Source organism: Pleurodeles waltl, chromosome 1_2 (assembly GCF_031143425.1).
Source record: "Pleurodeles waltl isolate 20211129_DDA chromosome 1_2, aPleWal1.hap1.20221129, whole genome shotgun sequence".
NCBI lineage: Eukaryota > Metazoa > Chordata > Amphibia > Caudata > Salamandridae > Pleurodeles > Pleurodeles waltl.
This window is the reverse complement of record NC_090437.1, coordinates 1,319,305,495-1,319,329,245: the sequence shown is the minus strand read 5'-3', so window position 1 is coordinate 1,319,329,245 and position 23,751 is coordinate 1,319,305,495. Positions and strand designations below refer to the sequence as shown.

General features: G+C 47.3%; 1 protein-coding gene across 1 annotated transcript in view; it reads left to right on the top strand.

The window, feature by feature from the left end:
- LOC138251300 (uncharacterized) overlaps positions 1-23,751 on the top strand; it is a 66,554-nt gene that overhangs the window by 10,978 nt on the left and 31,825 nt on the right. Inside the window, exon 2 of the mRNA XM_069205639.1 lies at positions 8,978-9,101. Within this exon, the coding sequence (XP_069061740.1) occupies positions 9,017-9,101 (85 nt within the window). The 5' untranslated portion in view covers positions 8,978-9,016. The remainder of the gene's footprint in view (positions 1-8,977; positions 9,102-23,751) is intronic.

Here is a 23,751-nt window from a genome sequence, read left to right as displayed (position 1 = left end):
ACATACTGAAAACATAGGCTTTTCACTATGAGCACTGGGCCCTGGCTAGCAGGATCCCAGTGAGACAGTGAAAACACCCTTACATACACTCACAAACAGGCCAAAAGTGGGGGTAACAAGGCTAGAAAGAGGCTACTTTCTCACACAACCCCCCCCCCCAAACGAAGGACAATAAGGCTAACCTTGGCCAGTTGAGACTTTATTGTCTAAGTGGTGATAAGTAGAGAGTAGCTCTGCAATAGACTGGTTACTCCCTTTATCATCCACTATATGGTTACTTCCCTGTGTGGATGTAAACCACCCTGTTTGAAGTTTTTTAGCTAAGCAACAATGTGAAGATGTATTTTCAGAGTTTCTATCAGTAAGTTTTAGTTTAGAGCAGTGGGAATTATCCACTGAACCTATTTGTAATGATGGAAATGCCAGACAGGGATGCTGTCTCAGAAAAGCCATAGCTGGGCAACAACTTTGTCCATATGGCTGGAAGAGAGAACAGGGATGCTGTTTCTCTTGATTTGGAGCAGGGCAGGGATGCTGTCCTATGAGCTCCACACTAGGGCAGGGATGCTGTCCTAAGTGTTGTGAGGTAGTGCAGGGCTTCTGCACTAAAGTTTCTCTGGGAGGGTTGGAGGGATGCTCCATGTTAACTAAAATGGTGCTCTTTTTCTCACCAATGTTAGTTATCCCACAGAGAGGTACTTCCACCTCAGGGAGTCCAGCTTTGCCAGCTGATGATTCCCTTGGGACAGGTGCCACCCCAGAGAGGTTTCTCCCACCACAGGAATGGTATCCGGAATGGTAGGGTGGTTAGGGGATACTGTGATACCCTTTTTACCTGTTGATGGAGAGGGATCCTGAGTTTTCAGGCCTTCTCTCCTTTGCTTTTTCATTTCAGTAGAAATGAGAGGGAACAATTCCTCAGGGATGCCCAGCATGGCTGCATGGGCATAAAACTCTACATCAGCCCAACCTGAGGCTTCTAGGTCATTACCTAAGAGACAGTCTACAGGTAAGCTAGGTGATACCACCACCTGCTTAGGGCCAGTAACTCCACCCCAACTAAACTGAATTATAGCTAAGGGAAGAAACTTAGTGGAGTTATGGACATCAATAATCTTATACTGTTGTCCAATGATGTGTTGATCAGGGTGCACTAGGTTTTCAGTCACCAAGGTGAAACTGGCACCTGTGTCCCTGTAGGCCAAGGCCTCAACACCATTTATTGAAACTGTCTGCCTGTACTTATCCATTGTAAGGGGACAAGCAGCCAGTGTGGCAAGGCCAATGCCACTAGGTGAGACAGAAACTGTCTTGGGAGTGACTACCCCAGTTTCTACTATGGACCCATAAGTGAACCCAACTACACCCTTAACTTGACTTTTGCCAGCAGTCCCACCACTAGTACCACTACTGCTAGGGGCACTAGAGCTTGATGTATTAGTGGTGGTAGGCTCAGGGGGTTTACCTGGACAGGACTTATCCCCTGGCCTATGGCCTCTATTTTTACACACAAAGCACCAAGGCTTTTTAAATTGTGTAGGTTGAGAAGAAGAGGAAGAATTTGTTTTATCCCCACCCTCTGAAGAGTGTTTAAGATTTGAAGAAGGATCTTTGGTTTTACCCTTATCCCAATGCTTATCTTGAGATTTTTCACCATCTTTCTTCTTAGTGTTCTCCTTGTCACCACCTGTGTGAACTTTTCTGTTCACTCTTGTTCTGACCCATTTGTCTGCCTTCTTTCCCAATTCTTGGGGAGAGGTCAGATCAGAGTCCACCAAGTACTGGTGCAACAAATCAGACACACAGTTATTAAGAATATGCTCTCTCAGGATCAAGTTATACAGGCTGTCATAATCAGTAACTTTACTGCCATGTAACCACCCCTCCAAGGCCTTCACTGAATGGTCAATGAAATCAACCCAGTCTTGTGAACACTCCTTTTTGGTCTCTCTGAACTATATCCTGTATTGTTCAGTGGTTAAGCCATAACCGTCCAGGAGTGCATTTTTAAGAACTTGGAAATTATTGGCATCACTTTCTTTCACAGTAAGGAGCCTAAATCTACCTTTTCCACTAAATGATAGCCATAGAATAGCAGCCCTCTGCCTTTGAGGGACATCCTGTACAACACAGGCCCTCTCAAGTGCAGCAAACCACTTGTTAATGTCATCCCCCTCCTTGTAAGGGGGAACTATCTTGTGCAGATTCCTGGAATCATGCTCTTTAACAGGATGACTATGGGGAATACTGCTGCTGCCACCATGGGTTTCCAAACCCAACTTCTGTCTTTCCTTCTCTAATTCAAAAGACTGTCTATCCAAATCCAGCTGTTGCTTTTTAAGCTTCAGTCTGGTTTGTTCCACCCTAAACTTATTGAGTTCCCTCTCTAACATTCTGTCATCAGGGTTGGTGGGAGGGACATTCTTAGATACAGAGGTGTGATGGGAATGAACAGAAGGAGACCTGTCCCTTACAGAAATCATCCTAACAGCTTGGCTTACAGAAACTTCACTACCAGTATGGTGAGAATAAATGATTTTGCTATGATGTGAGACAACACTATTTGTATGGTGTGGCTCATCATCATTACCAACTATGCTAGACTGTCTAGTAATGGGCAGGCTAGGAAGTTTCTTTCCTGAATCTTTTCCTGGGGGAGTCCCTGAATCAGATTGGGAACTATTAGGTACTTTTTCAACAGATGAGGCACCTATTGCCTTATCTTGTTCTTTAAGCATGTTAACTAACAATTCCAAGGAAGGATTCTTCCCTACACTCAAACCTCTCTCTACACAGAGACTCCTTGCTCTTTTCCAGCTAAGGTTGTCATATGCAAGTTTGGACAGATCAACATTTTGGCCTGTGCCAGACATTTTTAGAGAGAGTTAAAGTGATAGAAAAAGAGAAAAAAGTTTTCAGAACTTTTTGGAAAGACAGAAAAAAACTTTTTAAACTTTTAAGAACTTTTTGAAAGTTTAGAAGTACTTTTCAGCACTTAGAAAACAGTGAAAAGGGGAAATGCAAAACTTCTTAGCTATGTGTACACAAACTGAACTTGTTTTGTATATTTTTCTCTTATGAAAAGTACAATGACAAGAGTGGTAAGTAGTCTCAAGCACTTATCCCACCGCTGCCACCAATGTAGGAGGCTGGACTGGCTTGTAGTGAGTACCAAGGGGTACTTACACCTTGCACCAGGCCCAGGTATCCCTTATTAGTGTATAGGGTGTCTAGCAGCTTAGGCTGATAGATAATGGTAGCTTAGCAGAGCAGCTTAGGCTGAACTAGGAGACGTGTGAAGCTACTACAGTACCACAAGTGTCACTTGCACAATATCATAAGAAAACACAATACACAGATATACTAAAAATAAAGGTACTTTAGTTTTATGACAATATGCCAAAGTATCTCAGTGAGTACCCTCAGTATGAGGATAGCAATTATACACAAGTTATATGTACACAGTACTAAAAATAGGCAGTATAGTCTTAGAAAACAGTGCAAACAATGTATAGTTACAATAGGATGCAATGGAAACACATAGGGATAGGGGCAACACAAACCATATACTCCAAAAGTGGAATGCGAACCACGAATGGACCCCACACCTATGTGACCTTGTAGAGGGTCACTGGGACTATTAGAAAACAGTGAGGGTTAGAAAAATAGCCCACCCCAAGACCCTGAAAAGTGAGTGCAAAGTGCACTAAAGTTCCCCAAAGGACATAGAAGTCGTGATAGGGGAATTCTGCAGGAAAGACACAAACCAGCAATGCAACAACGATGGATTTCCAGTTGAGGGTACCTGTGGAACAAGGGGACCAAGTCCAAAAGTCACAAGCAAGTCGGAGATGGGCAGATGCCCAGGAAATGCCAGCTGTGGGTGCAAGGAAGCTGCCACCTGTTGGAAGAAGCTTGGTGTTCTGCAAGAACGAAGAGGACTAGGAACTTCCCCTTTGGAGGATGCATGTCCCACGTCATGAAGAAGCTTGCAGAGGTGTTCCCATGCAGAAAGACCTCAAACAAACCTTGCTAGCTGCAAGAGTTGCGGTTAGGATTTTTGGAAGCTGCTGTGGTCCAGGAGGGACCAGGATGTCGCCACTTGGATGAGGAGCCAGACGGGATTCCCAGCAACGTAGGGAGCCCTCACAGAAGCAGGCAGCACCTGCAGAAGTATCTGAACAGGCACTTAGAAGAAAACCTGAGTCCACCTGAATTCACAAAAGGGAGTCCCACGACGCCGGAGGACAACTCAGAAGGGGACCCAGGCTTGGCTGTGCACGAAGGAAATCCTGGAAGAGTGCACAGGAGACGGAGCAGCTGCAAATCACACGGTACCCAGCAATGCAGTCTAGCATGGGGAGGCAAGGACTTACCTCCACCAAACTTGGACTGAAGAGTCACTGGATTGTGGGAGTCACTTGGACAGAGTTGCTGAGTTCCTGGGACCACACTCGTCGTGCTGAAAGGGGACCCAGAGGACCAGTGATGCAGTCTTTTGGTGCCTGCGGTTGCAGGGGGAAGATTCCGTCGACCCACGGGAGATTTCTTCAGAACTTCTGGTGCAGAGAGTAGGCAGGCTACCCCCAGAGCATGCACCACCTGTAAACAGTCGAGAAAGCCGGCAGGATGAAGCGATACAAGGTTGCTAGTAGTCGTCTTGCTACTTTGTTGCGGTTTTGCAGGTGTCCTGAGCAGTCAGCGGTCGATCCTTTGGCAGAAGGTGAAGAGAGAGATGCAGAGGAACTCTGGTGAGCTCTTGCATTTGTTATCTGGAGAATTCCCCAAAGCAGAGACCCTAATCAGCCAGAAAAGGAGGTTTGGCTACCTAGGAAGGAGGATTGGCTACCAAGAGGGGTAAGAGCCTATCAGAAGGAGCCTCTGACGTCACCTGTTGGCACTGACCACTCAGAGCAGTCCAGTGTGCCACAGACACCTCTGTTTCCAAGATGGCAGTGGTCTGGGACACACTGGAGGAGCTCTGGGCACCTCCCCTGGGAGGTGCAGTTCAGGGAAGTGTCACTCCCCTTTCCTTTGTCCAGTTTCGCGCCAGAGCAGGGCTGGGGGATCCCTAAACCGGTGTAGATTGGCTTATGCAGAGATGGGCACCATCAGTGCCCATCAAAGCATTTCCAGAGGCCGGGGGAGGCTACTCCTCCCAGCCATCACACCTATTTCCAAAGGGAGAGGGTGTTACACCCTCTCTCCGAGGAAATCCTTTGTTCTGCCTTCCTGGGCCAGGGCTGCCTGGACCCCAGGAGGGGAGAAACCTGTCTGAGGGGTTGGCAGCAGCAGCAGCTGCAGTGGAGACCCCGGAAAAGCAGTTTGGCAGTACCCGGGTTCTGTGCTAGAGACCCGGGGGATCATGGATTTGTCCCCCCAATGCAAGAATGACATTGGGGTGACAATTCCATGATCTTAGACATGTTACATGGCCATGTTCCGAGTTACCATTGTGACGATGTACATAGGTAGTGACCTATGTACAGTGCACACGTGTAATGGTGTAACTGCACTACACAAAGTCCGGGGAATTTGCCCTGAATTATGTGGGGGCACCTTGGATAGTACCAGTGTGCCCACACACTAAGTAACTTTGCACCCAACCTTCACCAGGTGAAGGTTAGACATATAGGTGACTTATAAGTTACTTAAGTGCAGTGTTAAATGGCTGTGAAATAACGTGGACGTTATTTCACTCAGGCTGCACTGGCAGGCCTGTGTAAGAATTGTCAGAGCTCCCTATGGGTGGCAAAAGAAATGCTGCAGCCCATAGGGATCTCCTGGAACCCCAATACCCTGGGTACCGCAGTACCATATACTAGGGAATTATATGGGTGTACCAGTATGCCAATGTGAATTGGTAAATGTAGTCACTAGCCTGTTAGTGATAAATTTGGAAAGAAGAGAGAGCATAACCACTTAGGTTCTGGTTAGCAGAGCCTCAGTGAGACAGTTAGGCATGACACAGGGAACACATACAGGGCACATACTTATGAGCACTTGGGCCCTGCCTGGCAGGGTCCCAGTGACACATAGACTAAAACAACATATATACATTGAAATATGGGGGTAGCATGCTAGGCAAGATGGTACTTTCCTACAATAAGTGGACCGATCGGCCGATGTGAATCAAGCTGGCTTATGTTGACTGCTACCCGGCCTCACTTGCAGGTTCGTACCGCTGAAAAGCTCCAGAGCCCCAGACTTCCAGGAACCTACCGGGGGCTTGTGGAAAGATAATCTGACAATGTCGACTCAAAATCGGCTTGCTTTGGAGGGTCGCCCAACATCGCAAAATGTTGACCAAGGTTTCCCCCAAAGCGTATCCGAAGTGGGCTCCAAGTAGGTCAGATCCAATTTCAAGTTCGGCTCAGATGAACATTTCCATCGCAAAACATTGTATAAATCCAAAGATAAAATTCTTTACCAAGGTCTCCTGCGATGTGTATCCGAAGAGGGCTCCAGGTAGGTCAGATCGAACTTGCGATTTCGTCCCAGTGAAGAAACTCGTCCTGAAAAAAGACTAAAGCCCTCATTTGGACCCTGGCGGTAATAACCACCTACCACCGCGGCGATGGCCGCCAAAAGACCGTTGTCCAGAGCCATGCCAGTAGTCTGCCGCCGTCAGTATTATGACTAATAATACAGCCTGGCGGTGTTCTGCTGGCGGACGCTGCTGCTGGAAGACCCCCTGAACACAGGTAAGTGGGTGCTCCGAAAGGGGAACGGGGCGGTGGGTGCTGTGTGTGTGTGGGGGGATGTTTTTTGTGGCAGTAAGGAAGCCACGGAAACCATGGCGGTAGGTGGGGTCATGATCCCGCAGGCGGCATAGTGACAGCCGCAGGGGTGGAGATTGTTATCTACAGCCCAGCGGCCGTTACTGCCTTGGTGGGCGGTGGGGTACAATGGTTGTTTGGCTTCTGCCAAACTGCCAATGTCATAATATGTAGGAAAGTACCGCCAGTCTGTTGGCAGTACTTTCCTCCATATTACCACCGACCACCGGGGTCATAAGAAACCCCTAAGTCAGAAGGTAAAACTTTGACTAAGGCCTCCAGCTCACTGTAGCCGAGCAGGACTCCATCGTGGTAGGCCTCAAATTTTGATTTGTCCTGGTCGAGTGCGACCAGATGTCTACATTGGCACTTTTAGGAGCAGATGTATGAAAAGTGGCACCTTGTGCAGGGCCACTTTTCTTGCGCCAATTAGCGCCCCTCTAACGGCACCATGTACGCGCTGTATTTAAAATATGGTGCACCATGGCGGTAGTCAGAGGTACTAATGACATAATGTTTTACGATAATCCAGCGCTTTGCAGGATTAGCTTCAAAGATGTTGGCGCTAATCCTGCAAAGCACCAAGAGGCCCATTGAAAACAATGGGAGCCTCCCTTTAATACCTGCTTGTAGCTGGCGTTAAAAATGCCAATAAAAATGCCGGAAATAAATCTTTTTGATTTGTTTGCGCCATTTTTTCGCCCCCCCTAGCGCCGGTACGCCCCCTTGCATACATTATGCCTGGCACAGGCATAATGTGGTGAAAGGAGTTACAAAGTGGCACAATGCAAGCATTGCGCCACTTTGCAAATATGTGGCAGCATTTTGGCCTTCCAACTCCACATTAACGTAAAAAAATGGGGCTAATGTGGCATTAGAATGGCTCTAGGCCCTCTTAAATCTGAGCCTTAGTTTCTATGTGCTATTTTCTTTAAAAAATCATATCTCCGTCTCCCTTTATTCAATTTTTGTCATTTTAGTGACATTTTAAAGATAACATTATAATCTATTCATCTAATTCAGGATTGGAATTTTATTGTGTTTTGTGTTTCGCTTATTTACTGTTTTGTGATTTTAAATGCTTTACACACCAGTCTCCTAAGTTAAGCATAACTGCTCATTTCCAAGCTACCAAGGGTTGAACTGGGATTAATTTATTGAGACCTAACTGGATCTAGGGGGAGTTTGTTGCTTATTGCTAAGTGTAGGTACTTATGTGCCCTTATCAATAATCCACTTTCCAAGACATCATAATTGTGAAAGAGTAACCCATCCGTTGAAACCTAAATCAGGCCCTAAGTCATTTGCCCATAATCACAGGATGTTGACTGACGCCGAGACTTGAACCTGGTTTCCCCAACTTAGATGGCGGCAGCTCAGGCCATTATGTCACACCCTCTCCCTTTTCACCTTGAGGGTTGTCAGCCCGCGTGTAACATATGCAAAGTTTTTGAGCCTTAGGTCCATATTTATACTTTTTTAGCGCTGCAATTGCGCCGCTTTTTGATGCAAAAGCGGTGCAAACTTACAAAATACAATTGTATTTTGTAACTTTGCCCCGCTTTTGTGTAAAAAAATGACGCAAATGTGGTGCTAAAAAAGTATAAATATGGGCTTTAATGGCTCAAAAACTACTGAACGGATTTACACCAAATCACAAAAAACACTGATTCTGGACCAAAATCTAACTTTCTGCCAGGTTTGGTATAAATTTGTTCAGGCGTTTTAATTTTTAGCTGTGTTTAATATTCCTGGAGAAAAATGAATGGGCAACATGCGTTTTGCACCCCCCTTTTTCTCTGCAACCACTTAACAGATAACACCATAACTTTCCAGAAAGGGGCTGAGGTGGAAGACCATTCTTTCTAAAGTTTGGTGAAGATTCATCAAAGGGCACCCAAGTTATCAGTACACCAAAAAATGCTTTTCCTATGGAAACATGGCCCTAACCATAGCTACCCAGAGGCAACTATCACTGGGTAATACATATTTGTATATATAGGCACAAAGATATGGCAGTGATTTTTGCACTTTGTTTAAATGTGACAATCAGGCATTTTGCGGATGTAGCATGGATACCTGTTGCATGTGAAAATATAGTAGTAGACGTCTTGCCACATAGTTCTTTACTTCAATCTCCTAAAAGTATATCTGTATTTTATGTAAAATTATACTGTATTTCTCTTTCCCCATCATAGGAAGAAGGTAAAGATAGCAGATCAATACAAGCAGGCACTATGGAATTCAACATATTCTTTTACACCCTGGTCTTCTTGTTCTCCACCCTGGAAAGTTCTTATTCTGGACCAGTTTCCATTTACAGTAAGTGATTTGATTCAGGGGACTGAATTGAGATATCTAACAGTGACTGAATGTAGCCATGGCCAATAATTATCCTACAGTGGTACTTTCACAACTCTAAAGAGAGCGAAACCATGTCAGCCTTAAGGAGAATAAATATAAAGGGAACAGACAATCACAAGCCTAACTCTCTATAGTGTTTGATATATCAATGTCACACTCAAGCAGCTCTCAATTTTAAGGATGTGAACTAAGCTGCCCTCTGGTACTATTGAAGCATGTTTTGCAAGAGTTAGCTGCTGCATTGCTACAAATAAATATATTAAACACATGCCCTGATTAAAACTACAGGGATAATTCTGATTGTGCAGCTGGAATAAGTTCCTGTGCACAGAAATCCAATGCACGCATGTTGAAAGATGTTCTAGAACTTCTCTCTTTCTCCTAATATTCCTAATAACATGCTCAAACATTCACCCAAGGTGTCATACCAATTACAAGTGAAATATAATGCAACACTTTCTTAGTTCCCATGAAAATGTTGATTTTCAAAATCAATGATGCATCCAAAATTGTTGATCAACAGATGCTGTGCTTGTTAGGGTGAATCAGCAAGGGCCTTATAACTGGGCATGGGTTGGAGGAATTACTGTCCAGAATCAGTAACTTAAGAAAGACCCATAGGTCCTCTCCCATGCCCACCTCATAATCAAGCAAATAATACGCCCTAGCTCACTGAGGTTTCACTTTACTCACCAGTGACTGTTTTAGCAGTTGCTGCACTGTTATGGGTTGTGCCAAAGAGCGCAAGAGCATCTGTGGACCATCCATTGACCTGTGACTCTTTACAATGTCTGTTCAACAATCTGAATATACTGATTATGTTCATGTCTTTGAGACACTGTTGATAGGTGGAATGTGCACTGAATAACTAGGACCTCTGAATTACATGTTTCTGTTGCGTACACTGCTCTATGGCAATTAAGCACAGTATCCTTTAGAGTTGCTCTCACAAATGAAACTTTATGAGGAAACAAAGCCATGAGTTCGGACTGCTGACAAAATTATGCAATATTATCAGCTCTCCCATTGGACATCTGGTGTCAACCAATGTAGTGGCTGCACAAATGTAAGAGCATCCCTCGCCTGGGCCTGGGTTCATGAACATGTCCACTGCCAGGGATTTCTGCACAGACACATCAGTTGTGGACACAGATCCGCCTGCTCTCAATCACCGATGACCTGGTATACACCACCCCAGTCCATGTCCAGGGCACAAAAAAACTAACCGGTTCCTAAGACAACTTGCTTCTCATGACGTACCCCAGCATATCTACCAAGGAACAGTCAATTTTATTCTTTTTTAAAACTCCTTCCACTTTTCCCCTAGCTCATTAATCTCTTTGATGTAAAGGAGAGGTCCTAAAGGGACTGGAGGAAAATAGGACTGAAAAGAAAGGAATACAGTCCCCAAAGAAACCCAAAAGAGATCAAAGAACATTGAAATTGCTGTGTCACTCATGTCTACTTTACTGAAATATGTCCAACAATTACATAATGGCTGTTGTAAAGCCCCTGTAGCAATTGCTCTGTGATGCAACCATCCACTGCATCAGACAATCATGGAAACAAATCACCAATACAATTTAGACTGAGAGCATGTACACTTTAGCACTGGTTAGCAGTGGTAAAGTGCCCAGAGTCCTAAAGCCAACCAAAAACAGGTCAGAAAAAATAAGAGGAAGGAGGCAAAACATTTGTGTGAGAAAGTAGCCTCTTTCTAGCCTTGTTACCCCCACTTTTGGCCTGTTTGTGAGTGTATGTCAGGGTGTTTTCACTGTCTCACTGGGATCCTGCTAGCCAGGGCCCAGTGCTCATAGTGAAAACCCTATGTTTTCAGTATGGTTGTTATGTGTCACTGGGACCCTGCTAGTCAGGACCCCAGTACTCATAAGGTTGTGGCCTATATGAATGTGTTACCTGTGTAGTGACTAACTGTCTCACTGAGGCTCTGCTAATCAGAACCTCAGTGGTTATGCTCTCTCATTTCTTTCAAATTATCACTAACAGGCTAGTGACCAATTTTACCAATTTACATTGGCTTACTGGAACACCCTTATAATTCCCTAGTATATGGTACTGAGGTACCCAGGGTATTGGGGTTCCAGGAGATCCCTATGGGCTGCAGCATTTCTTTTGCCACCCATAGGGAGCTCTGACAATTCTTACACAGGCCTGCCACTGCAGCCTGAGTGAAATAATGCACACATTATTTCACAGCCATTTTCACTGCACTTAAGTAACTTATAAGTCACCTATATGTCTAACCTTTACCTGGTAAAGGTTAGGTGCAAAGTTACTTAGTGTGTGGGCACCCTGGCACTAGCCAAGGTGCCCCCACATTGTTCAGGGCCAATTCCCCAGGCTTTGTGAGTGCGGGGACACCATTACACGCGTGCACTACATATAGGTCACTACCTATATGCAGCTTCACAATGGTAACTCCGAATATGGCCATGTAACATGTCTATGATCATGGAATTGCCCCCTCTATGCCATCCTGGCATAGTTGGCACAATCCCATGATCCCAGTGGTCTGTAGCACAGACCCTGGTACTGCCAAACTGCCTTTCCTGGGGTTTCACTGCAGCTGCTGCTGCTGCCAACCCCTCAGACAGGTTTCTGCCCTCCTGGGGTCAAGCCAGGCTTGTCCCAGGATGGCAGAACAAAGGACTTCCTCTGAGAGAGGGTGTTACACCCTCTCCCTTTGGAAAATGGTGTGAAGGCAGGGGAGGAGTAGCCTCCCCCAGCCTCTGGAAATGCTTTGTTGGGCACAGATGTGCCCATTTCTGCATAAGCCAGTCTACACCGGTTCAGGGACCCCTTAGCCCTGCTCTGGCGCGAAACTGGACAAAGGAAAGGGGAGTGACCACTCCCCTGACCTGCACCTCCCCTGGGAGGTGTCCAGAGCTCCTCCAGTGTGCTCCAGACCTCTGCCATCTTGGAAACAGAGGTGCTGCTGGCACACTGGACTGCTCTGAGTGGCCAGTGCCACCAGGTGACGTCAGAGACTCCTTCTGATAGGCTCTCTGAGGTGTTGCTAGCCTATCCTCTCTCTTAGGTAGCCAAACCCTCTTTTCTGGCTATTTAGGGTCTCTGTCTCTGGGGAAACTTTAGATAACGAATGCAAGAGCTCATCAGAGTTCCTCTGCATCTCTCTCTTCACCTTCTGCCAAGGAATCGACTGCTGACCGCGCTGGATGCCTGCAAAACTGCAACAAAGTAGCAAAGACGACTACTGCAACTCTGTAACACTGATCCTGCCGCCTTCTCGACTGTTTTCCTGGTGGTGCATGCTGTGGGGGTAGTCTGCCTCCTCTCTGCACTAGAAGCTCCGAAGAAATCTCCCGTGTGTCGACGGAATCTTCCCCCTGCAACCGCAGGCACCAAAGAACTGCATTACCGGTCCCTTGGGTCTCCTCTCAGCATGACGAGCGAGGTCCCTTGAATCCAGCAACTCTGTCCAAGTGACTCCCACAGTCCAGTGACTCTTCAGTCCAAGTTTGGTGGAGGTAAGTCCTTGCCTCCCCACGCCAGACTGCATTGTTGGAAACCGCGTCTTTTGCAGCTACTCCGGCTTCCGTGCACTTCCGGCAGAAATCCTTTGTGCACAGCTAAGCCTGGGTCCACGGCACTCTAACCTGCATTGCACGACTTTCTAAGTTGGTCTCCGGCGACATGGGACTCCTTTGTGTAACTTCGGTTGAGCACCGTTTCACGCATCCTCTTAGTGCCTGTTTCTGGCACTTCTCTGGGTGCTACCTGCTGCTGAGAGGGCTCCTTGTCTTGCTCGATGTCCCCTCTCTTGCCTGACGCAATTTGCGACATCCTGGTCCCTCCTGGGCTACAGCAGCATCCAAAAACGTTTATCGCACGATTTGCAGCTAGCAAGGCTTGTTGGCGGTCTTTCGGCGGGAAAATACTTTTGCACGACTTTCCGTGGCGAGAGGGATCTGTCCTCCAAAGGGGAAGTTTATAGCCCTTTTTGTTCCTGCAGAATCCTCAGCTTCTTCTGTCCAGTAGAAGCTTCTTTGCACCCACAGCTGGCATTTCCTGGGCATCTGCCCATCTCCGACTTGCTTGTGACTTTTGGACTTGGTCCCTTTGTCCCACAGGTACCCTCGACTGGAAATCCATTGTTGTTGCATTGCTGGTTTGTGTCTTTCCTGCATTATTCCCCTATCACGACTTCTTTGTCCTTTGGGGAACTTTAGTGCACTTTGCACTCACTTTTCAGGGTCTTGGGGTGGGCTATTTTTCTAACCCTCACTATTTTCTAATAGTCCCAGCGACCCTCTACAAGGTCACATAGGTTTGGGGTCCATTCGTGGTTCGCATTCCACTTTTGGAGTATATGGTTTGTGTTGCCCCTATCCCTATGTGTCCCCATTGCATCCTATTGTAACTATACATTTTTTGCACTGTTTTCTAAGACTATACTGCATATTTTTGGTATTGTGTACATATAACTTGTGTATATTTGCTATCCTCATACTGAGGGTACACTCTGAGATACTTTGGCATATTGTCATAAAAATAAAGTACCTTTATTTTTAGTATAACTGTGTATTGTGTTTTCTTATGATATTGTGCAAGTGACACTAGTGGTACTGTAGGAGCTTCACTCGTCTCCTAGTTCAGCCTAAGCTGCTCTGCTAAGCTACCATTATCTATCAGCCTATGCTGCTAGACACCCTATACACTAATAAGGGATAACTGGGCCTGGTGCAAGGTGCAAGTACCCCTTGGTACTCACTACAAGCCAGTCCAGCCTCCTACAATTTGGCAATTATTCTGCAAAAAAGGGCCATGTCCAACACAACCCCCACCAACCTAAGCCAGGGGAGACCAATCAGTACCTTAGAGGACTTCCCCCATTGCGGGAATAGTACATGGACCCTGACCCGCAACAGCGGGGAATGTTCCCGTGCCACTCCTCCCTGAACCCAGCTGGATCCCTCTGTCCTTTCTAATAGGGCCCACTAAGCTAAAACATGGGGCTTTTCTCACCTGCAGATACAATCTGTGCAGCACCTAATCTTACTTTTCTCACAGATGTATCCCAGGGGGGAGACAGTACCACCCTGGCCAACACAATGGCGTGTCCCACTCCACCCCTGGGTTGCGACTCCTGCCCTCATAAGGGGCAACTCTGTTTGCCAGGACAGCTGTCAGTGACAAGGGCCAGACCCTAGGTCCTTCAGGGCTCTCTAACCACTGTGAATTCAGAGGGTGGGGGGCGGTAGCCCTAGGTGACTGGCACCCTTTGTCCACTCTCCCTTCCACCAGGTCAGAGATGGCAGCCTGACCCTGGTCCTTCCCACTGGGGCCCTGTACCCTCCCCCAGGAGCACCACCCCAGAGTCCAGAATTATCAGGGTGCTTGAGGAAGCAGTCGTGCACAATTCTCCCACAAGAGCAGGGATGTTAAACTGCAAGTGGTCTTCCAACATAGGGTCTGTATGTAGGAGGCTGGCCTGGTTTGTAGTGGGTACCAAAGATACTTACACCTTATACCAGGTCCAGTTATCCCTTATTAGTGAAATGTAGTCAGTGTCTAGAAGCCGGGCTGTCTAGGAGTAGCTGTAGCCGAGCAGACAAGGCTTATCTAGGAGACATGCAACGCATGCAATACCACTGTAGTCACACAGTACTCACACACATGAAAAAAATACTCAGTGTTACAAAAACAAAGGTACTTTATTTTTAGTGGCATAATGACAGAAATACCTTAGAGACTATACTCCCTTAGGAGGTAAGTAATATACACAGTATATAAACCAGAATGCAGAAATAGCTGTAAAAACAGCTAGAAAACAGTGCAAATAGTGAAAATCACAACAGGTTACAATGGGCCTAGGGGGAACACAAACCATATACTAAAATAGTAGAATGCCAAAGTCAGTTTCCACCTAGGCAAATGTAGTGTGTAGAGGGGCGCTGGGAGTGTAAGAAAACACCAAAGGTAAGTACTAGAACCCACCCCAGAGCCCAGGAAAACAGGAGTAAATCACAGTAAGTTTCCTGAATCACACAAGAAGTTGTGATAGAAGATTATGGAAGAACCAGAAGAGACTGTAATACAACAATGATGGATTTCTAGACCTGAAGACCTGTGGAAGAAGGGGGCCAAGTCGAGGATCACTGAAGAGTCCAGGGAGAACAGGAGTCCCTGCTAGCCCGGATGAAGGTGCAAAAGAAGAACCACCGGTGAGAAGACACAGTCAGTTATGCACCCAAGAAGACAGATGCTGGTTCCTTGTTGGTGCAGAAGGTGTCCCACACTGGATGGAAGATTGCAGTCTGGTTTGTGTCGCTGGATTCCAAAAACAAGCCTTGGCACGTGCAAAGCTCTTGGTTAGAGGAAAATGGCACAGCCCGGCACCAGGAGGGACCTGGTGGCCTCTACCCAGGAGGAGGAGACAGAGGAGGCTCTCAGCAACTCAGAAAGCCCTCAGAAGACCTGGAAGTGCACACAGGAGTCCCACAGCATGGGGACCAAGAAGGTGCAAATGGAGGCCCACGCCGCACAACACAAAGGGATCCCACACCATTAGAGAACCACTGAGTAAGCTGTACATCGCAGGATGGAGTGATGGGGGCCTAAGCTGTGCTGTGCATGAGGAACTTCTTGGAAGGTCGCACACAAGCCTTTGCAACTGCAAGTCATGCGGAGCAAGGGGGTACTGTCTTGCGTGAGGAGGTAAGCTCTTACCTCCACCAAAGTTGGACAGCTGGACCTTGGGACTGTCAGGGTCACTTTAGTCCACCACCCATGTTGCTGGATCCACGCTCATCGTCTGGAGATGGGACCCACGCCACTGGTCGTCGCTGCAGAAGGGTGCCTGCTGAAACAGGGAAGTGACTCCGTCACTCCACGGGAGATTCCTTCTGTTCTCCTGGTGCAGGCTGAACACAGGCATTTCTCGGAGTATGCACGACCTGTAAACAATTGCAGTTGCTGGCAGGAGCTGAAGATACAATGTTGCAGAAGTCATCTTTGCTTCTTTGTTGCAGTTTGTAGAGTTCATGGATGGTCCAGATGCAGTTTCGTCGGTAGAAGATGATGTAAAGGATGCAGAGGATTCCTGCTGAAGTCTTGCAATCCGAAACTGAGGAAACACCCACGAGAGGGACCCTAAATAGCCCTGAAAGGGGGATTGGTCAGCTACACAGGTAAGCACCTATCAGAGGAGGGTTCTGATGTCACCTGCTGGCACTGGCCACTCAGATGCTCACAGAATGCCCCACCACCTTGGAATCCAAGATGGCAAAACCCAGGGACACTGTGGAGGAGCTCTGGGCACCACCCCTGGGGTGGTGATGGACAGGGTAGTGGTCACTCCCCTTTCCTTTGTCCAGTTTCGCGCCAGAGCAGGGACTGGGGGTCCCTGAACCAGTGTAGAGTGGATTATGCAAGGAGGGCACCATCTGTGCCCTTCAAAGCATTTCCAGAGGCTCTGGGAGACTACCCCTCCCATGCCTGTTACACCCTATTTCCAAAGGGAGAGGGTGTAACACCCTTCTCCCAATGGAAAAGCTTTGTTCTGCCTTCCTGGGCCTGAGCTGCCCAAGCAACAGGAGGGCAGAAACCTGTCTGTGAGGTGGCAGCAGCTGGGGCTGGCTGGAAAACCTCAGAAGGCTGGTATGGCAGTACTGGGGGTCCACTGTGGAGCCGCCAGAGTGCATGGAATTGTAAAACCAATACTAGAATCAGTATTGGGGTGCAATTCCCAGGTGTTAGACACCTTACATGGCCATATTTAGAGTTACCATTGTGAAGCTGGACATAGGTATTGACCTATGTCCAGTGCACGAGTAAAATGATGTCCCCGCACTCACGAAGTCTGGGAAAATGGTCCTGGATGACATTGAGGCACCTCTGCTAGTGCAGGGGTGACCTCACACACAAGTACTTTGCACCAAGCCTTCAGGGTTGGAAGGCCTGATATAGGTGACTTATGAGTGACCTGGTGCAGTAAAAATGGCTGTGAAAGGGTAGATGCACCATTTCACGCAGGCTGCAATGGCAGTCCTGCAGAATCCTTTGCATGGGCTCCTTCTGGGTGGCAAAAGTAATGCTGCAGCCCATAGAGATGCCCTGCAACCCCAATGCCCTGCGTACCTGCGTACCATATACTAGGAACTTATAAGGGTGCACCAGTATGCCATTTTGGATGAAAAACTGGGTTACCAGTATGTAGTGACAAATTTGAGAACAGAGAGAGCATAAGCACTGGGATACTGGTTAGCAGGATCACAGTGACACAGTCAAGCATACTGACAAAAACATTAAAACATAATGACAGACAGGCCAAAAACCATAAGCACTGTGGTCCTGGCTAGCAGGATCCCAGTGACACAGTCAAATACATCAACAGACATGCCAAAAATGGGGGTAACCATGCTAGAAAGAAGCTACTTTCTCACACAACCTCCACCTCCAAACAAAGGACAATAAGGTTAACCTTGGCCAGTTGAGACTTTATTGTCTAAGTGGTGATAAGTAGAGTGTAGATCTGTAATAGAGGGGTTACTCCCTTTATCATCCACTGTATGGTCCCTTCCCTGTGGGGAGGCGGACCACCCTGTTTGGAGATTTTTAGCTAAAGAACAGTGCAAGTGCGTACTCTGAGATTTCCTATTTGTAAGAGTAAAAAGTTTTGATGTAAGGCAATGTGACTGTCCATGGGATCCTATGTCAAGACAGGGCTCCTGTTCTAAGGATTGCACTGCTAGACAGGGATGCTGTCTTAGCAAGGCTGGAGCAGAGCAAAAAGTTTGTCCTTATGGCTCTAAGAGATGACAGGGTTGCTGTCCCTCTTGGATTGGAGCAGGACAGGGCTGCTGTCCAAAAGGCTCCACATAAGTACAGGGATGCTGTCCTATGTTTTTAGAGGTAGTGCAGGGGTGCTGCACTAACGTTTCTGTGGGAGGGCTGGGGGGTTTCTCCAAATTTACCAAAACGGTGCAGTTTTCCTTGTCTGTTTCATAGTTTTCACAGAGAGTGACTTTTACCTCTGGGAGTTTAGCTGTGGACTCCCCTGGTACAGATTCCACCCTAGGAGAGCTATCTCCCACCACAGGAACGGTATCCTTAGTGGTAGGATGCGGAAGGGATACTTTGATACCCTTTTTACCTGTGGGGCGAGGAGGATGCTGGGGCTTCAGGGCTCCTTCGCTGCTGTGCTTTTTCATTTCACTTGAAATGAGAGGAAACAATTCCTCAGGGGTACCCAGCATAGATTCATGGGTCCTTAACTCTACATCAGCCCAACCTGAGGCCTCTAGGTCATTATCTAAGAGACAGTCTACAGGTAAGCTAGATGGTAGCACCACCTGCTTAGGGCCAGTAATGCCACCTCAGCCAAGTTGCACTACAGCTAAGGGGAGAGACTGAGTGGAGTTGTTGACATCAGTAACCTGGTACTTCTGTCCAAGGAGGTGTTGTGCAGGTGACACCAAGTTGTCAGTCATTAAAGTGATACTGGCACCTGTGCCCCTGTAGGCCTGGGCCTCAACACCATTTATTTCAATTGACTTCTTGTACTTATTCATGTAAAGGGGACAAGCAGCCAAGGTGGTAAGGCCAGTGCCACCAGGTGAGACAGAAACTGTCTTGGGGGTTTCTACACCTACCCCAGTTTCTCTGATGGACCCAAAAGTGAACCTAACCACACCTTTGCTTTGACTATTGCCAATAGTCCCACCACTATTACTACTACTACTTGGGGCACTAGAAGTTGAAGTGGACGTATTACTGGTGGTAGGCTCAGGGGCTTTACCTGGACAGGACTTATCTCCAGGCCTATGGCCTTTACCTCTGCAAACACAGCACCAAGGCTTTTTATTGTGTGTAGAAGAGGAAGAAGAAGACGTTTTATCCCCATCCCCAGAGGAGTGTTGTTGACCTGAAGAGGCATCTTTATGTTTATGCTTGCCCCATGCGTGTCCTTAGATTTTTCACCATTTTTCTTCTTTTCCTTGTCATCCCCGGTATGAGCGTCTCTGCTCACCCTGGTTCTGACCCATTTGTCTGCCTTCTTTCCCAATTCTTGGGGAGAGGTCAGATCTGAGTCTACCAAGTATTGGTGTAACAAATGAGACACACAGTTATTCAAAATATGCTCTCTCAATAAAAGATTATATAGACCCTCATAGTCAGACACTTTGCTGCCATGTAAACAACCTTCTAAAGCTTTAATAGAACAGTCCACAAAGTCAACCCAATCCTGTGAGGATTCCTTTTTGGTTTCCCTAAACTTTATTCTGTATTGCTCTGTGGTGAACCTAAAACCATCTATGAGTGCATGTTTTGGAAAATCATAGTTATCTGAGTCCTCCTCTCTGACAGTGAGGAGTCTGTCCCTCCCTTTATCAGAGAAGGACAAACAAAGAATAGCAGCCCACTGCCTATGAGGGACCCTCTGTACTTTACAGGCCCTCTCAAGTGCAGCAAACTTTTGGATGTCATCCCCCACCTTGTATGGGGTAACAATTTTATGTAAGTTTCTAGAGTCAATGGTGTCCTCCCTGACCCCATAACTCCTGACACTGCTGCTGCCACCATGGGGAACTAACCCCAACCCCTGCCTTTCCCTTTCCACAGCAAAGGCCTCCCTATCTAGGACCAGCTGTTGCTGCTGCAACCTCAGCCAGGCCTCCTCCAACCCCAGAGCTCCCTGTCTATGGAGTCATCACCTGGATTGGATATGTGGGACCCCTCAGAAACTGAGGTGACATGGGAATGTGCAGAGGTAGATCTTTCCCTAGCTTTGGTAACCCTAGTGACCTGACCGCTAGGTGGAAAGGGAGCCCTATTTGTGTGTGAACCACTCCCACTGCCAGCTACACTATTTGGTTTGCTAGGAGGAAGATTTTGTGAAGAGCCCTCCCCTGAACCTTTAGGCTGATCCCCTGAGTCTAAACGGTTAGAATCCCCCTCCCTCTCCTCCTCCTGGTTACCAGACTGCTCCTGGTCATCCTGGAGAAGAAGACGTAAAAGGAAGTTCTTATTAGTGTTCTTCCCTACCGCTAAGCTTCTCTCTAAGCAAAGCACTCTTAGTACTTTGAAAGTCATGTTCTCATAGAGAGTTCCCATGACTCCAGGGGTGGCCTCAGAGGAAGACATAGTGTAGTGAGTTAGAGTAGAGTGAAAGGAAAAGAAAACCTACTCTACCTAATCCTTAGTCTTTTTAGAAAGAAAGTGAAAAGACTAGGGGCTAGATGTATCAAAGATTTTTGCATTCAAAAACGGTGCGAATCGCAAAATTCCACTGTTTGCAAATGCAAAAATGCCTTTCAGAATGTATGAAAGGCATTCGCAGTGCAATTTCAAGGAATCGCTAAATTAGCGATGCCCTGAAATTGGACTCCATTAGGGAATCGCAAATTGCGATTCCCTAAATAGGTAATCGCAAATAGGGAATACCTATTTGCGATTACCAGTGCACATGTGTAGGAAAGTACCATCTTGCCTGGCATGTTACCCCCATTTTTACTTGTATGTCAGTTTGTTTTTGCCTGTCACACTGGGATCCTGCTAGCCAGGACCCCAGTGCTCATAGTTTGTGGCCTGAATGTGTGTCCCTGTGTAGTGACTAACTGTGTCACTGAGGCTCTGCTAACTAGAACCTCAGTGCTTATGCTCTCCCTGCCTTTAAAATTGTCACTACAGGCTAGTGACCATTGTTACCAATTCTACTTGGCACACTAGAACACCCTTATAATTCCCTAGTATATGGTACCTAGGAACCCAGGGTATTGGGGTTCCAGGAGATCCCTATGGGCTGCAACATTTCTTTTGCCACCCATAGAGAGCTCAGACAGTTCTTACACAGGACTGCCATTGCAGACTGAGTGAAATAACGTCCAAGTTATTTCACAGCCATTTTACACTGCACTTAAGTAACTTATAAGTCACCCACATGTATAACCCTCACTTGGTGAAGGTTAGGTGCCAAGTATGAGGGCACCCTGTCACTCTCCAAGGTGCCCCCACATAGTTCAGGGCAATTTCCCCAGACTTTGTGAGTGCGAGGAACCATTACACATGTGCACTACATATAGGTCAATACCTATATGTAGCTTCACAATAGTAACTCTGAATATGGCCATGTAACATGTCTAAGATCATGGAATTGTCCCCCCATGCTAAATCTGGTATTGGGGTGCCAATCCCATGCATCCCTGGGGCTCCAGCATGGACCCCGGGTACTGCCAAACCAGCTCTCTGGGGTTTTGACTGCAGCTACCGCTGCTGCCAACCCACAGACAGGGTTCTGACCTCCTGGGGTCTGGACAGCCTAGTCCCAGGAAGGCAGAACAAAGGATTTCCTCTGAGAGAGGGTGTTACACCCTCTCCCTTTGGAAATAGGTGTTAAGGGCCTGAGAGGAGTAGCCTCTCCTGGCCTCTGGAAATGCTTTGAAGGGCACAGATGGTGCCCTCCTTGTATAAACCAGCCTACACCGGCTCAGGGGTGGTGACCAGAGCTCCTCCAGTGTGTCCCAGACCTCTGCCACCATGAATCCAGAGGTGTGACTAGGTGGCCAATCCTCCTCTGATGGCTATTTAGGGTCTCTCTTGTGGGCTTTTCCTCAGATAACGAATGCAAGAGCTCACCAGAGTTCTCTGCACTTCCCTCTTCGACTTCTGCCAAGGATCGACCGCTGACTGCTCCAGGACGCCTGCAAAACCGCAACAAAGTATCAAGAAGACTCCCATCGACCTCGTAGCGCCTCATCCTGCCGGCTTTCTCGACTGTTTCCTGGTGGTGCATGCTCTGGGGGCTGTCTGCCTTCACCCTGTACTGGAAGCCAAGAAGAAATCTCCTGTGGGTCGATGGAATCTTCCCCCTGCTAACGCAGGCACCAAAAGACTGCATCACCGGTCCTCTGGGTCCCCTCTCATCCTGACGAGCGTGGTCCCTGGAACACATGAGCTAGATCCAAGTGACCCCCACAGTCCAGTGACCCTTCAGTCCAAGTTTGGTGGAGGTAAATCCTTGACTCCCACGCTAGACTGTAAACCTGTGTACTGCATGATTTGCAGCTGCTCTGGCTTCTGTGCACTTCTCCAATAAGTCCTGCAGTGCTCAACCCTCTGAGTTGAACTCCGACATTGTGGGACCCTCCTTTTGTGACTCCAGTTTCACAAATCTTCTAAGTGCCTGCTCCGGTACTTCTGCGGGTGCTGCCTTCTTTTGTGGGGGTTCTCTGAGTTGCTGAGCGCCCCCTCTGTTTCCTCCTCCAAGGGGCAACATCCTGGTCCTTCCTGGTCCCCAACAGCACCCAAAAACCTCTACCGCGACCCTTGCAGCTAGCAAGGCTTGTTTGCGGTATTTCTGTGTGGAAATACTTCTGCAACAACCATCCATCCAAAGGAGAAGTTCCTAGCCCTCTTCGTTGTTGCAGAATCCTTGGCTTCTTCCACCCAGAGGCAGCCCTTTTGCACCTTCATCCGGGGTTTCCTGGGCTCCTGCCCCCCCTGGACACTATCGTGTCTCTTGGACTTGGTCTCCTTGCCTTGCAGGTCCTCACGTCCAGGAATCTGTCTTCAGTGTTTTGCTGGTGCTTGTGGTTCTTGCAGAATCCCCCATCACGACTATTGTGTCTTTCTGGGGTAGTAGGGTAAATTTACTCCTACTTTTCAGGGTCTTGGGTTGGGGTATCTTGGACACCCTGACTGTTTTCTTACAGTCCCAATGACCCTCTACAAGCTCCCATAGGCCTGGGGTCCATTTGTGATTTGCATTCCACTTTTGGAGTATATGGTTTGTGTTGCCCCTAGACCTATGTTCACCTATTGCATCCTATTATGATTCTACAGTGTTTGTACTACTTTTCTTACTGTTACTTACCTGTTTTGGGGTTGTGTACATATAACTTGTGTATATTACTTACCTTCTAAGTGAGGGTATTCTCTGAGATACTTTTGGCATATTGTCATAAAAATTATGTACCTTTATTTTTAGTAACTCTGAGTATTGTGTTTTCTTATGATATTGTGTTATATGATATAAGTGGTATAGTAGGAGCTTTGCATGTCTCCTAGTTCAGCCTAATCTGGTTTGCCATAGCTACCTTCTATCAGCCTAAGCTGCTAGAAATACCTCTATTCTACTAATAAGGGATAACTGGGCCTGGCACAGGGTGTACGTACCACAAGGTACCCACTATAAGCCAGGCCAGCCTCCTACACTTACCTCTCTTGAAACTCAACCCTCAGGCCAGCTGCATGCAGCAAATGGCTCCCCCGTTGCAAGCTCCCATTTTTGGTAGGGGCAAAGGTGGGAAACCACACAAAGGGTAGGAGGAGTGGCCCCACCTGGCATGTACCACCCCAAGATTTTGCCTGCGAGGTGGACACTCTGTTTCATTTTCCTCTATCTTAGATGGAAGGAAAATAGCCAATCAGGTTTAGAGAAGTGAGCCTTCTCACAGGAAGTGGTCACTTTAGTGGGTGTAGCCACCACAAGGTTAGTGTCCCATTGGACACTACCAGGTTGCCCCTAAAATGCCCACTAAAGTCCGTATTTAGTGGGCATCCGAGACCCATAAATCAGATGTGAAGTACACAAAGAAGACCAGCACCAAGAAGATCCAAGGCTCGA